The following is a 14,337-nucleotide window of genomic DNA, read 5'->3' as shown; positions in this document are numbered from 1 at the left end:
AAACTCGTAACTCAACTAAATTGTTGTGCTATTTTCTCTCCTCACAATGTTGTATTCCAGGATTTGGTCACCAAGAAGACGATTGGTGAGGGATTTTTCTTTCAAGGCTTATATTATCTTCTCAAAGATTTTCACAAGGGATTTCATGTAAATGCCTGTTTAGCTTCCAAGCACAAATTATGGCATCAACGTCTAGCACATCCCTCTGAGTCAATTTTGGCAAAGATTTTTCCAAATATTAATAAAAATTCAGTTGATTGTGACATTTGTCACTTGTCAAAATCTACACGATTATCATTTCCTTCTTCTAATTCTCGTTCAAATAAATTATTTGAATTGGTACATTCGGATGTCTGGGGTCCTGTTCTTGAGTCCTTTGATGGTTACAAATATTTTGTCACCTTTGTTGATGACTTTTCTAGATTCACCTGGTTGTATCTCTTGAAATCAAAAAGTGAGGTTGCTAGTGTTTTTCAAGATTTTCATAGTCTGATCAACACTCAATTCTCTTCTAAAATTAAGATTCTTCGATCAGATAATGGCACAGAATATATGTCTCATATCATGACACAATACTTGAGCATGCATGGCATCATTCATCAAACTAGCTGTGTTGGTACTCCACAACAAAATGGTATTGCTGAAAGAAAAAATCGCGACTTGCTTGAGAAAACAAGATCTCTAATGTTTCAAATGAATGTTCCCAAACAATTTTGGTCCCAAGGTGTACTCACCGCTACTTATCTCATAAATCGCTTGCCTAGTAGAATTTTGAATTTCACTTCTCCATCTGAGTTGTTGACAGGAAAGCAGCCGAATTTATCTCATCTTAAAATCTTTGGGTGTACTTGTTATGTGCATATTCAAGCAATTCACCGTGACAAGTTAGATCCAAGGGTAGCCAAGTGTGTTTTCTTGGGATATTCATCTACAAAGAAGGGATACAAGTGTTATGATCCCATCTCTAAAAAGCTCATTGTAACAAGGGATGTTAGGTTCGACGAAAACACTCCATATTATTCTCAGTCTCGTGGCAGTTCAAGTCATGGGGAGTCAACTTTAATTCCACTACCAACTCTGGATATGTCTCATGATTGGTTATCTATTGTTCCACGGGTGGATTTTGTTGATCCACATGCAACATCTGACAGTGAACAAATATCCACTCCAACACCAGTCGTAGTAACTCCCACTGAGTCGGTTCTAAAGACTAATGTGGAAACTGATATGCAAAATTCTGATCTGTCTATTCGACGTAATCCTACTCGTGACCGACGACCACCATCAAAGCTTCAGGACTATGTGTCATACTCGGTAAGACACCCAGTCACTAATGTTCTTGGCTATCATAAACTGTCCTCTTCTCATGCAGCCTATCTTAGCAACATCCTTGACAAAACTGAACCTCAAAGCTTTTCTGAAGCTAATCAAAAAGAGGTTTGGCAAAAGGCTATGCAAGAGGAGCTTCAGGCTCTAGCTGATAATCATACTTGGAGTGTTGTTCAACTTCCAAAGGATAAGAAAGTTGTCGGCAGTCGTTGGGTATACAAAACCAAATTCAAATCCGATGGTTCTATTGAAAGGCATAAGGCAAGATTGGTTGCACAAGGCTTTACCCAAACTTATGGAGTCAACTACACGGAGACTTTTGCGCCGGTGGCAAAAATGACAACTGTTCGTACTTTGCTATCGATTGCTATAAATCATGGCTGGTCTTTATCTCAAATGGACGTGAAAAACGCATTCTTACATGGCAATCTCCTCGAGGAAGTTTATATGAAACTACCGCCGGGTCACCCTCAAAGCAGTAATCCACAATTGGTTTGTACGCTTCATAAATCCATCTATGGATTGAAACAGTCACCCCGTGCCTGGTATGCCAAGTTGAGTATGATACTTGAGGAACTTGAGTTCAAAAGGAGTAACGCTGATCACTCTTTGTTTGTTCTCATCAAGAATGGGGTACGATTAGTAGTTTTAATTTATGTCGATGACCTTATTATTACTGGTGATAATATTGCAGCCATCTCCAATATTAAAAAAGTTCTTCATCAAAAGTTTGCCATTAAAGATCTTGGGGTCCTTAAATATTTTTTGGGAATCCAAATGGCTACATCTCACAAAGGTCTTGTTTTGAATCAAAGAAAGTATGTGTTAGATTTGTTGTGTGAAGTTGACATGCTCGATTGCAAGCCTGCAAATACACCGTTGGACAGTAAACTAAACTTGGCTGTAGATGGTGAATCTCTTCGGTCGCCTCAAATTTATCAAAGGTTGGTAGGTAAGCTTATTTACCTCACCATTACTCGACCCGATATTAGTCATGCAGTCAGTATTGTGAGTCAATTTATGCACTCTCCAACAATTGTTCATATGGGAATTGTTAAACGAATTCTTAGATATTTGAAGGGGTCTATTGGTCGTGGTCTACTTATGAAGAACAATGGTCATACACAAATAATCGGCTACACCGACGCTGATTGGGCCGGCAACTCTCTTGATCGTAAATCCACTACTGGCTATTGTATATTTGTTGGTGGCAATCTTGTTTCGTGGAAGAGTAAAAAACAGCTCGTGGTTGCTCGTTCTAGCGCTGAAGCCGAATATCGTGCAATGGCTTCCACTGCTTCTGAACTTATCTGGCTAAAGGCATTGTTGGTCGATCTTGGTTTTCTTCATCCTCAACCAATGACTCTCTGCTGCGATAATCAAGCCGCCATGCATATTGCCTCCAATCCAGTATTTCATGAGAGAACCAAACATATTGAAGTCGATTGTCATTACGTCCACGAAAAAGTTCAGTCTCAGTTAATTTCTACCAAATATACTCGAAGTCAAGACCAACTTGCGGACATGTTCACTAAGGCTCTTTCTTCAGCTCAATTTCATTGGTTACTTTCCAAGCTTGGATCAATCAATATCCTTGCTCCAGCTTGAGGGGGAGTATTGGATGTCATTAGTCAACTTTGATGGCTGCCAACCTTCAACCTTGATGGCTGCCAACTTTGAATGTGTTCATTAGTCATTAATTGTGTTCACATATCATTAGTCAGTAACATAGCTAGAAGTGCGGAGATGCATATGATCTTGTTACTATATATACTAGGGTTGTAATTCCATAAATGTTAAGAATACAAAAACACTTATTCTTCCATATCTTCCTTTTCTTCAATTGCCATATAGGGCTAATTCCCAAGATCCCAGGCCTCATGCAAACTAAGGCACTTAAGGCCAAAATGCATAGAAGTGGGCTGCACAAGGTGGGGAAATCCCTTGGAAGCTTAGCCAGATATGCAATCTAATTCATATGGCAAAGATGAAACTAAGACACTTGAATGTGAAGCATATAATGAGAGAGATGAGGTGGTTGATGTGCTTGCAAAGGAAGGTGTAAGAAGGACAACTGAGTTTATGCCATAAATGAATGATAGATGAAGATGGTACTATTTCTGTTTGTCATATGAATCCGATTCAACCAAACAAACAACTTCGAACTTATTTATTTCTAATCTTTTCTTATTGACGAAAGATCACGCCGATGGTCTATGTAAACTGCTACTTTGTTCATGCAGACCTCTAGTATCAACGTCCTCTCTCTCTCTCACATACGGCCAATGTCGAAACTTAGCAGTCCGGCCGTCAAATCGGCCACAAATGGTCCCAAAAGAACCACACGAACTGCAAGAATATTTCCCAACCAACCCGCCTCGAATCGTCCACCGTGGCCACCAGAATCGTGCTCGAAAAGCTCGCGGCCATTGTGAGGAAGAAAGGCCCGATCCGATCGATTTCGGTGACATCTCCAGCCATCGAAGGCACCGTCGGATTCGGCGCACTGAGTACTACCTTTCCCAACCATTTTCTGGTCAAAACGCCTGTAGAGAAGCCACCGGTGATGTCGACAGGGGAAGCTGACCCAATATGTGCGCATTACTCACTCGAACCGTCCATCGAAGATCCCGTCGATTTTGGGTGTGATGATGCTCTCTGTCTTCAAGTGAGGGAAGAAGGAGAAGGAGAGAATGAGGACAAGAAGGATTTGGGCCAGAATGATAGGGACAAGAGGGGTGTTCATTTATGAAGGAAAACTGTTTTTCTTCTCGTATAATATGTATTTAAGTTTTGATTTTGAGTAAAATATTACTTGAAAGGAATTTGCTTTACCCAGATCATAAGTAGTCTTTCTGTACCAAAACCGAAAATTTCCAAGTTTCAGATTATGCCGCCATTGAAGCTAACTTTACCGTTAACGGCAAGTCTTGCAGTCTCCTCTCTGCAAAAGAAAATCCGTTAAAACTTAAAAGGACGCTCCTCCCATGCTCCACATGCCACGTCACCAACACAAGAATATTGTGGGTCCCATGGTACTCTACTTCCACTTACATTAGCCAATTGAAATCTACCACGTCGTCACATCACCAAGCAGTATGGGTCCATCTCCGGCCTTGAAGGGACTAATTTTCATAAATTTATGCATGAAATTGTTGATTAAAATTCAGTTTTGATTCCACTTTTGCCCCTCCGGTTCTCACGCTCCTCCTCTGCTGCCTCAAGGAAAATACAATTACTTTACAGTTCATTTTCTGGATCTGGATTCTGGACCAATCATAAAATAAGAAATAAAGAATCATCTTCAAATAATTTGACTTCTTGGTGTCTGTGTTTTACTATAAAGTTTTACACATCCTAATCAGAAAGGAACCAGAGAGTGTTCAATCATTGAAATTTACTCCTAATCCACTTCAATTTTCCAGCTTTGGGGTTCAAATTTTCTAGGGTTTTCAGTAAACTTGCATATACAAGTTTCTTTTCTTAGTATTGATTGATTTGTGTTTCTTAAGTTTTCTAATTCCAGGCTTCCTCTACTTCTGGTTGGTGGGTTTTTCATATTTGTATTCAAAGCATTCTAAATAGTAGATTGATCTTGTTTTTCTCAAGTTTTCTACTTCTGGTTGGTGGGTTTTTTTTTTTCTTTCTAAAATTGTTCAGAGTGTTATGAACTTGGGATTTTCTGGTTCTGTCCATTGCGTGTGTAGATAGTGAGTGTTCATCAAATTTAACCCATATTTGGCTGTTGTCGAATTTATTCTCTGATTGAGTCCTCTTTAAGCTAGTGTTGCTTTTTTTTACATATCAATACTGCTTTTCCTTCACAAAGGTTTATTGCGTTTCTCTTCATTTGGTTGCGTGAAAAAGAGATGCTGATATCCAGTGAAAAAGAACAGATCTTCTTGCCTTCAGATGGTGCAGAAGACTCCTTGAAGTCTTCCCCAGCTGGCTCTAGCCCAGATTCTCTTGATCGGTTTTCACCTGTGTCACTGTTACCAGATTCAACTCCACTCCCCTCCAGTTACACCGATGTCAATGTAGTCCCTGAGCACCGAAAGAACGAGCTCGAGCAGTTCATATCGAATCTAGAAGGTACGATTGTCAATATCAGCCATTGCAGGATGTAGTTTCAAGTATCATTAATTTCAATTATTACCTTTTCCATTGGACTGGTTATGTAGGAGAAATTGTGCAATTGAAGCTGAAAGAGAAGTCATTGAATGAGAAGCGGAGAGCAGTATTGAATAAGATATTGGATATTAAAGGTAGTGAATGATAGTTGGTTTCAACATGGGCTTTTCTTGTTGTTCTTGACATTTTTAAATGAAGATTGAAATTTGCAGGCAGTATTAGAGTATTTTGTAGAGTTCGACCATTTCATTCGACTAACCAGAGAAGAGTTCATGAGCCCGTTTCAACTGGATTGGATAAGATTGCGGTTAAATCAGCAGGAATTGGGAAAGAGTTCAGATTTGATAAGGTGTTTCATCAAGTGGCTAGTCAAGGTAATTATTTGTCCAGTTTCGTATACTTTCTGTGCTATGATCATTCATTATCTAGTTTCCAGTTGTATTTACGAGATTTTGCTCTGCTTGAAAACTCTCTAGATGATGTATTTGTTGAGGTTGAGCCAACCCTTAGATCTGCGCTTGACGGGCACAATGTATGTATTGTGGCTTATGGACAAACTGGCACTGGGAAGACTTTTACAATGGTCAGTGGTAGAGATTTTGATTCAGTTTCTTGCACTCAAAATAAAAAATTCTATTTACAAAACATGGATGGGACTTGGTTTTCCAGGATGGTTCAAATGGTCAGCCAGGGATCGTTCCTCGAGCTCTTGAAGAGCTTTTTTGTCAAGCCTCTTTGGACAACTCAGCTTCTGTAACTTTTTCAATGAGCATGTTGGAGGTTTACATGGGCAATCTAAAAGATCTACTAGCAATGAGACCATCATGTAGAACATATGAACCTGTATCCAGATGGTAATCATAATGATTTGGCCTGTAAATACACAAAATGTTAGAAATCACAGAAAGATCTTATATAATGCACTTAATACTTTTTTTTTTTTTTTATGCGTGAACGATGCTTATTATGATTTCACTAACTCTACCACAGCAATCTCAACATCCAAACAGATCCAAAAGGACTGGTGGAGATTGAGGGTCTGACAGAAGTGCAAATCCCAGATATCTCAAAGGCTAAATGGTGGTATTCCAAGGGGAGGCGGGTTAGATCAACTTCCTGGACTAGTGTAAATGATGCTTCTAGCAGGTCACACTGGTGGGTTTTCAAGTTACTTGGATTTTATAAAATCCATTGATGGATTAATATATGGTTCTATAATCATTTTTATCCGTTTAGTTATATATTTCTAGTTTAACGAGGATCACCATATTTCGTCGTTCAAATCCTCTGGAAGCCAAAGCAGAAGTGAGCAAACTATGGATGGTAGATCTCGGAGGAAGTGAGCGATTATTGAAAACAGGGGCCACAGGGCAGACACTTGATGAGGGAAGAGCCATAAATCTATCTCTATCTGCTTTGGGTGATGTTATTGCTGCTCTAAGAAGGAAGAAAGGCCATGTGCCTTACAGGCAAGTTCTAGTGATTCATTTGTTATGATCTTTTCCTCCCTCTTTTATGGACTTGCTTTCTCAATCTTTTAGTTGCACTGAGTTGCACTTCACTGATTTCGTTGCAGAAACAGCAAGCTAACTCAAATCCTCAAAGATTCCCTAGGTAAAGTACCATACTCTCAACTTTTTGGCCATCACTGTGAAGCCAAACTATTGGCTTTTGTGGACATTTGAAAGGATTTAATATTGGTTTATTTTCGGTGAGTCGAGAGATTCTAGAAGTTAAGAAATTAACCTAATTACTGCAGTTCGCTATGAATGTTGATACTAAATTTCTTGTGCAAAAACAGAATGATGCCTCATTATCTTATAACATCTGCTTTTGTGTTCATATTGAAAAAAAAGATTAATGCTACTTCATCCAACTGCTTTAGGTTATGGATCAAAAGTTCTAATGCTCGTGCATGTCAGTCCCTATGAAGACGACGTTGGTGAGACAATCTGTTCTTTAAGCTTTGCTTATAGAGCAAGAGCAATAGAGTCCAATAGAGAAGTTCCAGAGGTTTGAGTTTCGAATTTCTTAACTCTCCATGTTCTGATCAGCAGTGCTTTTCTCTTAACTGTCTTAATGTTTTATGTTTTTTATTAGGACCTGAAGAAGCAAAGGGAAAGAAGGATCTCAGAGATTGAAGAAGAAATGAGAGAAATGGAAGAAGAACGTCAGAAAATCAGAAACCAAATTAAAAACGCGGAGTTCCTCTTAAGTGAAAACAAGAGGCTCTTCTCAATCTCTTATGGCGTTTGCGAAGATGAGGACAAAAACGCTAGAACTCCCAAAGAAGATCTACAGAAAATCATTGAAAGCCCGAGAATAAATGATGAAGCAATTAAAAGAAACACAACTCATTCTCTCCCACGATTCATGACTTCTACAGTGGCTAGTCGCCAAAGGCATAGTGCTTCTGAAAGAGAGATCATTGGAAGGGCTAGAACTGTGAGATCAGAGACTAGAAGTTCAGTTCAATTTTCAGCTTCTCAATCACTTAGCTATTCAGATATTCGTTCCAGAGCAATCTTACGTAATTCAAGTAAAAAGTCGCAACATGTAGAGGCAAAGGCTCTCCTGACAGATGGTCCTAAATTCAGTAACTTGGATTTTAAGACAACTTCCATGCCAAAAAGCAAGATTGTCATTTCATCAGATCCAAACTTGAGCGTTACACTTGGTCGCCACAGGAGAAGAATGTCTGATCTGATCTGAGCTTGATAAGCACTAAGCAGTACTGTTTTGGTGTCTTTTCTGGTTTGGAATCTATGGACTTGACTGCAAGTTCTTGTGTGTGTGATATAAGGGATCATTCTCTGATCCCCAAGGATTTTGTATGGTGTGTGAGTGTATAGTGTGATATTCTAATGGTGTCTGGGTTGCTTGGGCTTGCTGGGATCTGTTTATTTTATTTGACATGAACCCTGCTGTCACATGTGTTGGTTAGGTTTGATGGGAACTGTTAACTCTTAATTAACACGATAATTATGTCGGAAATGGCGTGCAAAACATTGTTCAGAGTTTGTTATTACTTGGTCTGGATTGAAGTTGGTTTTTTTTTTTTTTTTTTTTAAAGTTCTGCATCAATTCCCAAAGTTGATGTACAGTCAGTACAGACTGCACAACAAGCTAGCTCTTGCTTCAACTTTGGTACATATATGTGATGTGATTCTTCTTGGATCACACTAGTTCAAAGAAGCTAGGCAAGTCAAATGCACTTGGCTTAAGCATGTGCTTTAACTTCATCATAGTAGAAATTCTGTGTGGGTTGCAATGCAACAGAGAACTATTACGGAAGTTCTGGACATCTCCACTTTCAGAATTATCATATGCTAATAACATAGCAAACTGCTAATTGCCATACAGATTACAGACAGACAAATGAACTTGAAAGAAAAGAACACACGAGTACAAAAGCAGCCGGCCATCGAACTATATTCACTACCAGTCTACTAATAATAATATGCATGCTCTATTAAAATGAAGTCTTCCAAGGGCTTCTGCTAAAGGACAGATAATAAATTCAAATGGAAACAATAAACATAGCTCCCAGAACAAACAAACTGTTTAGTAGAAGGCTCATTACAATTCAAGTACACTTTGCGAAAAACTTCCCTCGAACCAATTGGACATCCATCCGGCCATCATGCATCATCCTTGCAGGAAACGAAAGTTCTAAACTGACTTTAATTCAGTAATCTGGCTTCAGTAATACCATCTCAACCTGATGTCAAAGAACTCAACATTAAGCTTTCAACAATTAAGGTTAACATCTTTAACCCATTGGGAGGAGCGTCTCTTCAGCTGCTCTTTCAAAACTTCTAATTTATCAGGCAGTTACTGTCTTAGAATGCTGAATTTGTTCATAAATCATGCCTGAATCCACCAATTTATCACACATCATCATTGGCTGCTGATCGAATAGAAATAATCAGTATGCTTTCCAAACAATCACAGCAATCTTTTTCTTAAATGAAAATCTAGAAAGCAAAAATTTTACAAGACGGCCATATCAACTTTATTTTACCACACACCACTTATTCACAACCACATATATATATATGCATGACATCTCAAAGCATCAGAAGCCTCTAAACATAGATGATATGATTATAAACTCTTGTAGAAGAGGGCTTGAAATACAAGCACACCCAACGAAAAAAGGAAAAAAAAGAAGAAAAGGTTGTTGTTAAGACCATCCTTTTATCTTTGATTATCATCCATCTTAACAAAAGTCTAATAAAATCAATGTCTACAAAATTCCCCATATTGTATAAACTGTCACCATACATCTGAACATACAATAATCTTTCCTAACCGACAATGACACTATTTAATATATTTTGAAACCTCGAAAAGTAAAACTGACCCAAGTCATCCCATTAGTGCTTCTCCATCTCCATCTGGTCTTCCGACATCCTACAACACGAGAAAGAGGAGAATGCAAAGGAATTCAGAGGGCAGATTGAGCAATTTTTAATTGAAAATTGAATTATTAGAAGTGCCATGAGGCATCAGTTACCACCTAAGTAACACAGTTAAGCCATTCCATCCATTTTAAAAGAAGAGGGTGACAAAAAAGGCTCTTATGCCTTTACCTGAAGTTCATCATTGCCATAATGCACAATGATAATAAGAGTAGTGTCTTCCCTCATTTTAAATTGAAATCATTACTGATTCCTTCGCAATCAAAAAATTGCAATAGTTGCATGACCAACAACTTGAAGCCAACATCTAGTAAACACTAGCTTAGCAGAAAGTTGAAAGGAAGTAAAGAACATCAAGATGTCATATTCTTCTAGCCATATTGCTAGATGCCTAATTCAAGAATAAAAAACACACCAGTGAGGCAGCCTACGAGCACAACCACTTCTCAGAGAATCGGCAAAACATGTAGTGGAAAGCTTTCAAAACACCAATTCATATTCTTAACTAATAGTCAAATCCAATTCCTCTAACAAATACCACCCTCACCATGTCTATCAATTCCTAGCCCGGTTCAACAAAAGCAGAACCATCCACTGGCAACATATTTTACAATCACAATCAAACAAACATCAAACATCATTTGAAAATTTTCATCAGCTATTACACTTTAGAGATATCACTATCTCAATGATCTTCGGGAAACCAAATATAACCGCGGCGAGTAATGGAAAGCATCGAAGTCATCAAAGCGGAAGCTGTAGCTGTGTGGTATGGCAGCAGCGTTTCCACACAAGAGCTCAATTCAACAGGGTACCTACAGCGACAAGCAGGACCTTTTTCAAATATCCATCCTCACTCTCTCGCTCTCTCACACACACATATAGATACGCAAAAGTTCAAAATTCTAACCTGAAAGTGCGTTGAGATAGGGATTTCCTCCCAGAGGTACGAAATTGCGACGGAGCAGCTTTGGCGGAGCTACCACGAGACGCGAGGCGAGCCGCAGCGATACCGGCTGAGGCAGAACGGAGAATTGATCTGGCGGCGGCGAAAGAGGCCATTTCGACGACAATACTAGTTGTGGAAAATCAAAAAATCAAAGAAAACGAATTAAACGAAGCTGTCGTATGAATGTATTAAGTGTGTGAATCTGATTGTGAACTACACTCTGAAACAAGTTGGGACTAAAACCCTATCCGATTGTTTGGTTGCGCGAATAGAAAAATCCACACCCGAGAATTTGAAAGACACTTTGGATTAATACCTACCCCAATAGGCAAATGAGCATATTCTATGGGCCAAAAATAAACTAAATTCTAAATAGGCCCAATGCTTCAACTGGGAAAATCTTATGGGCCTGCAACAAACTAAATTCTGTGTGGGCCCAAAGCTTAGACTAATTTGTGGACCTGTGGCTGTGGTAGGCTGAAAATTTGAAAGACGCTTTGGATTAAAAATTTAAAACGTACCCCAAGAGACAAATGGGCATATTCTATGGGCCAAAAATAAACTAAATCTAAATAGGCCCAAGGCTTTAAACTGACGAATCTTATGGGCCTCCAACAAACTAAATTCTGAGTGGCCCAAAACTTAGATTAATTTGTGGACCTGTGGTAGGGTGGGCTACCAACCATTGGGCCTCCATTGACTTGGGTTTGCTAGGGCTCTCCATCTTTCCTATCTGGTACGGGACATCTGAATGATCAAAAGAGCTCGAAGGCCGAAGCGACTCAGAGTCGGTGAGATGGGGTTCTTTCTGTATTTGGTTTTCTTTCTTTGTTTCTTGGGAACACAAGAAGAATTCGAATATGCACTTCAAGCCTCAACCATGAAATGAAACCTTCGTTATTTTGCTTTCATTGTGAATACTGTCTCAAAACTAATTGGTAGGTGGATCCATTTAAGCGAGCATAATCTCCTCATGAAACTACTCCGTAGAAAATAAAGATGCAGAGACAGAAAGCTTTTCTTTCTTATTATTCATGAACTCGTATTGCTTACATATATAAGCACTAGAATTATGCCATAGAATCAGCCGAAATTATTGACATAGAATCAGCTAATCTAATCAGCCGAAATTATTGACATATCAGCCGAAATTATTGACATAGAATCAGCTAATCTAATCAGCCGAAATTATTGACATAGCCGAAAATATTGACATAGAATCAGCTAATCTAATCACACAATATCCTCCAATACTCCCCCTCAAGCTGGATCGAGTAGGTTGATCGAGCCAAGCTTGGAAAGTATTCGAGTAAACTGAGCCGAAGGTAGAGCCTTTGTGAATATGTCCGCAAGTTGATCTTGAGTCCGAGTGTATCTAGTAGCAATGGCTTGAGCTTGAACTTGTTCCCGAATGTAATGACAATCAACCTCGATATGTTTAGTTCGTTCATGAAAAACTGGATTAGAGGCTATGTGCATAGCCGCTTGATTATCACAACAAAGAGTCATAGGTTGAGAGGTAGAGATACCAAGGTCAATAAGCAACTAGGGATGGCAATTTGTGCCCGACCCGCTCCGACCCGTCCCGCCCCGCCCCGATCCACACGGATTTTCTCCGATCCGAGACTTGTGCGGGGTGGGGATGGGGGCAAAAATTTTCAACCCGCGCGGGGGCGGGGCGGGGGCGGATATGCCTCCCGCTCCGACCCGACCGCCCCGCACACCCGCCCCGCACCCCCCGCAATAAATGTTTATGTACATAATATATATATATGTATATATATATATATATAAGATTTCTTTTATAATATAGATAAATATTTGTTTATCTAAACATTTATTAATTTGATATTATTATTAAAATCAAAGTAACCCCTAAACTTCTTTAATAAGATTTAAGCACTTAAACATTAAAACCCTATACATAATATTTACAATACTCCTATACTCTTAATTAGATTGATTATTGAATAAATATTGATAAAACATAAAACCCTAAATCTTAAATTAAATATAGTCTACTCCTAATTCAATTGAAGTGATGTTGATAAAAAATAATTTAAGATTTCTAAACCCTAACTTAAATTGATTTGATTTGAACACATTGATTCTAATATAGTAATAAACTAATAATGTCAAAATAGAGATTTGAATGCTTAGTTTTAATCCAATATAAATAATCCTTAAACCCTAAGCACTAAATAATCCATGAACCCTAAACCATTAAACCTAAGTACTAAATAATTCATAAACCCTAACCCCTAAAGCTGAGCGCTAAACCCTAAACCATATAATTAATCCAATATAAATAATCCCTAAACCCTAAGTCAATTGAATTGATATTGATAAAAATATAGGACCCTAAATCTTAAGTTAAATATGACCCTATACTCCCAAATACTAATCTCCAAAACCCTAAAGGTTCTAAACCCTAAACCCCAAATCCTTAAATACCCTAAATCTCTAAACCCTAAAGGCTTTAAACCCTAAACCCCAAAACCCTAAAGGCTTTGAACCCTAAACCTAAGCACTAAACCCTAAAGCCATAATATGACCCTCTACTCATTAATGTTGATAAAATCTTTAAGACCCTAATATTTTATAAAATAAAGTATAAAATTAAACAATTTAAAACTATAGATGTGTATAATATAAACTTTAAAATCAATACCATTAAGTAAAACTAAAATTATTTAATGGTGTTAAAAATATAATAGGTGGTATGTAAAGATAATAATTTAATTAGTTGGCAAGTGTAACATGAAAATAGCTTGGGCTTGTTGGTTAGTTCACTACTTTCCCACCTAGAAGTCCCAGGTTCGAATCCTAGAATGTGCAATTTAATTTTACAATTTTCAAAGATGTTGAATAGGGGCGGGGCGCGGGGATCCGCGGGGTAGGGCAGGGCGGGGACGGGGCATAAAAGTCGCCCCGAGGTGCGGGATGGGGCGGGGCGCGGGGCGCCACCTGGAGGTGCGGGGCGGGGGTGGGGCGACCATGATCCGCCCCCGCCCCGCTCCGTTGCCATCCCTATGGGTGTCTTACCGAGTAAACCATGTAGTCTTGTAGTTTGGATGGTGGATGTCGTGTACGAATGGAGTGACGTTGTTTAGGAAGAGCCACACTATCACCCAAAATTGATGCTGGTGGTGTCACTACTTCACTTGCAGTATCTTGTTGAGCTATGTCACCATTACTTGATTCACTAGACAAAGGTACTGAATCTGGAGTAGGAGCACCCTGATCATGTACTGACAATTCAGGTGTTGTGATAGGCAAAGGAAATTGATCTAGCTCCCCCTGATTGAATATATGCTTAGTTTGAAGGAAGAAAGAAGCATTTTCCTCAAACCTGACATCCCTAGTAACAAGGAGCCGTCTAGTAGTAGGATTGTAGCATTTATACCCCTTCTTGGTTGGTGAATAGCCTAGAAAGACACACTTGACAGCTCGGGGTTCTAACTTGTCACGCTGGGAAGCTTGAATGTGTACATAGCAAGAACA

General features: G+C 38.9%; 2 protein-coding genes across 2 annotated transcripts; one reads left to right on the top strand and one right to left on the bottom strand.

Annotated features, from left to right (window-relative positions):
- Positions 1-4,602: 4,602 nt before the first annotated feature.
- On the top strand, positions 4,603-8,454 carry LOC120008400 (kinesin-like protein KIN-14U). Its single transcript, XM_038858703.1, has 10 exons — positions 4,603-5,421; positions 5,511-5,594; positions 5,673-5,834; positions 5,937-6,043; positions 6,130-6,314; positions 6,451-6,615; positions 6,711-6,929; positions 7,037-7,074; positions 7,346-7,473; positions 7,561-8,454. The coding sequence occupies exons 1-10, from the start codon at positions 5,199-5,201 to the stop codon at positions 8,170-8,172; spliced, it is 1,923 nt and encodes a 640-aa protein (XP_038714631.1). The 5' UTR covers positions 4,603-5,198; the 3' UTR covers positions 8,173-8,454.
- A 1,904-nt stretch (positions 8,455-10,358) lies between these two features.
- LOC120008489 (protein NUCLEAR FUSION DEFECTIVE 6, mitochondrial-like) lies at positions 10,359-11,060 on the bottom strand. Its single transcript, XM_038858827.1, has 2 exons — positions 10,795-11,060; positions 10,359-10,699 (listed from the first exon to the last, which is right to left on the bottom strand). Exons 1-2 carry the CDS (start codon positions 10,944-10,946, stop codon positions 10,570-10,572), a joined length of 282 nt encoding a protein of 93 aa, XP_038714755.1. The 5' UTR covers positions 10,947-11,060; the 3' UTR covers positions 10,359-10,569.
- Between the last annotated feature and the right edge of the window lie 3,277 nt (positions 11,061-14,337).

The sequence above is a fragment of the Tripterygium wilfordii genome, chromosome 11 (assembly GCF_013401445.1).
Source record: "Tripterygium wilfordii isolate XIE 37 chromosome 11, ASM1340144v1, whole genome shotgun sequence".
NCBI lineage: Eukaryota > Viridiplantae > Streptophyta > Magnoliopsida > Celastrales > Celastraceae > Tripterygium > Tripterygium wilfordii.
Note: the sequence above shows the minus strand (reverse complement) of the source record. Positions and strands in the feature narration are given on the sequence as shown.

What these genes read in the sequence shown, in the direction of transcription:
- LOC120008489 (XM_038858827.1), bottom strand. Translation starts at nt 10,946, where the DNA reads ATGGCCTCTTTCGCCGCCGCCAGATCAATTCTCCGTTCTGCCTCAGCC. An exon ending in CTATCTCAACGCACTTTCAG is followed by an intron (nt 10,700 to 10,794) that starts GTTAGAATTTTG and finishes TTGTCGCTGTAG; the next exon opens with GTACCCTGTTGAATTGAGCT.
- LOC120008400 (XM_038858703.1), top strand. Translation starts at nt 5,199, where the DNA reads ATGCTGATATCCAGTGAAAAAGAACAGATCTTCTTGCCTTCAGATGGT. An exon ending in GTTCATATCGAATCTAGAAG is followed by an intron (nt 5,422 to 5,510) that starts GTACGATTGTCA and finishes CTGGTTATGTAG; the next exon opens with GAGAAATTGTGCAATTGAAG. An exon ending in TCATCAAGTGGCTAGTCAAG is followed by an intron (nt 5,835 to 5,936) that starts GTAATTATTTGT and finishes AAAACTCTCTAG; the next exon opens with ATGATGTATTTGTTGAGGTT.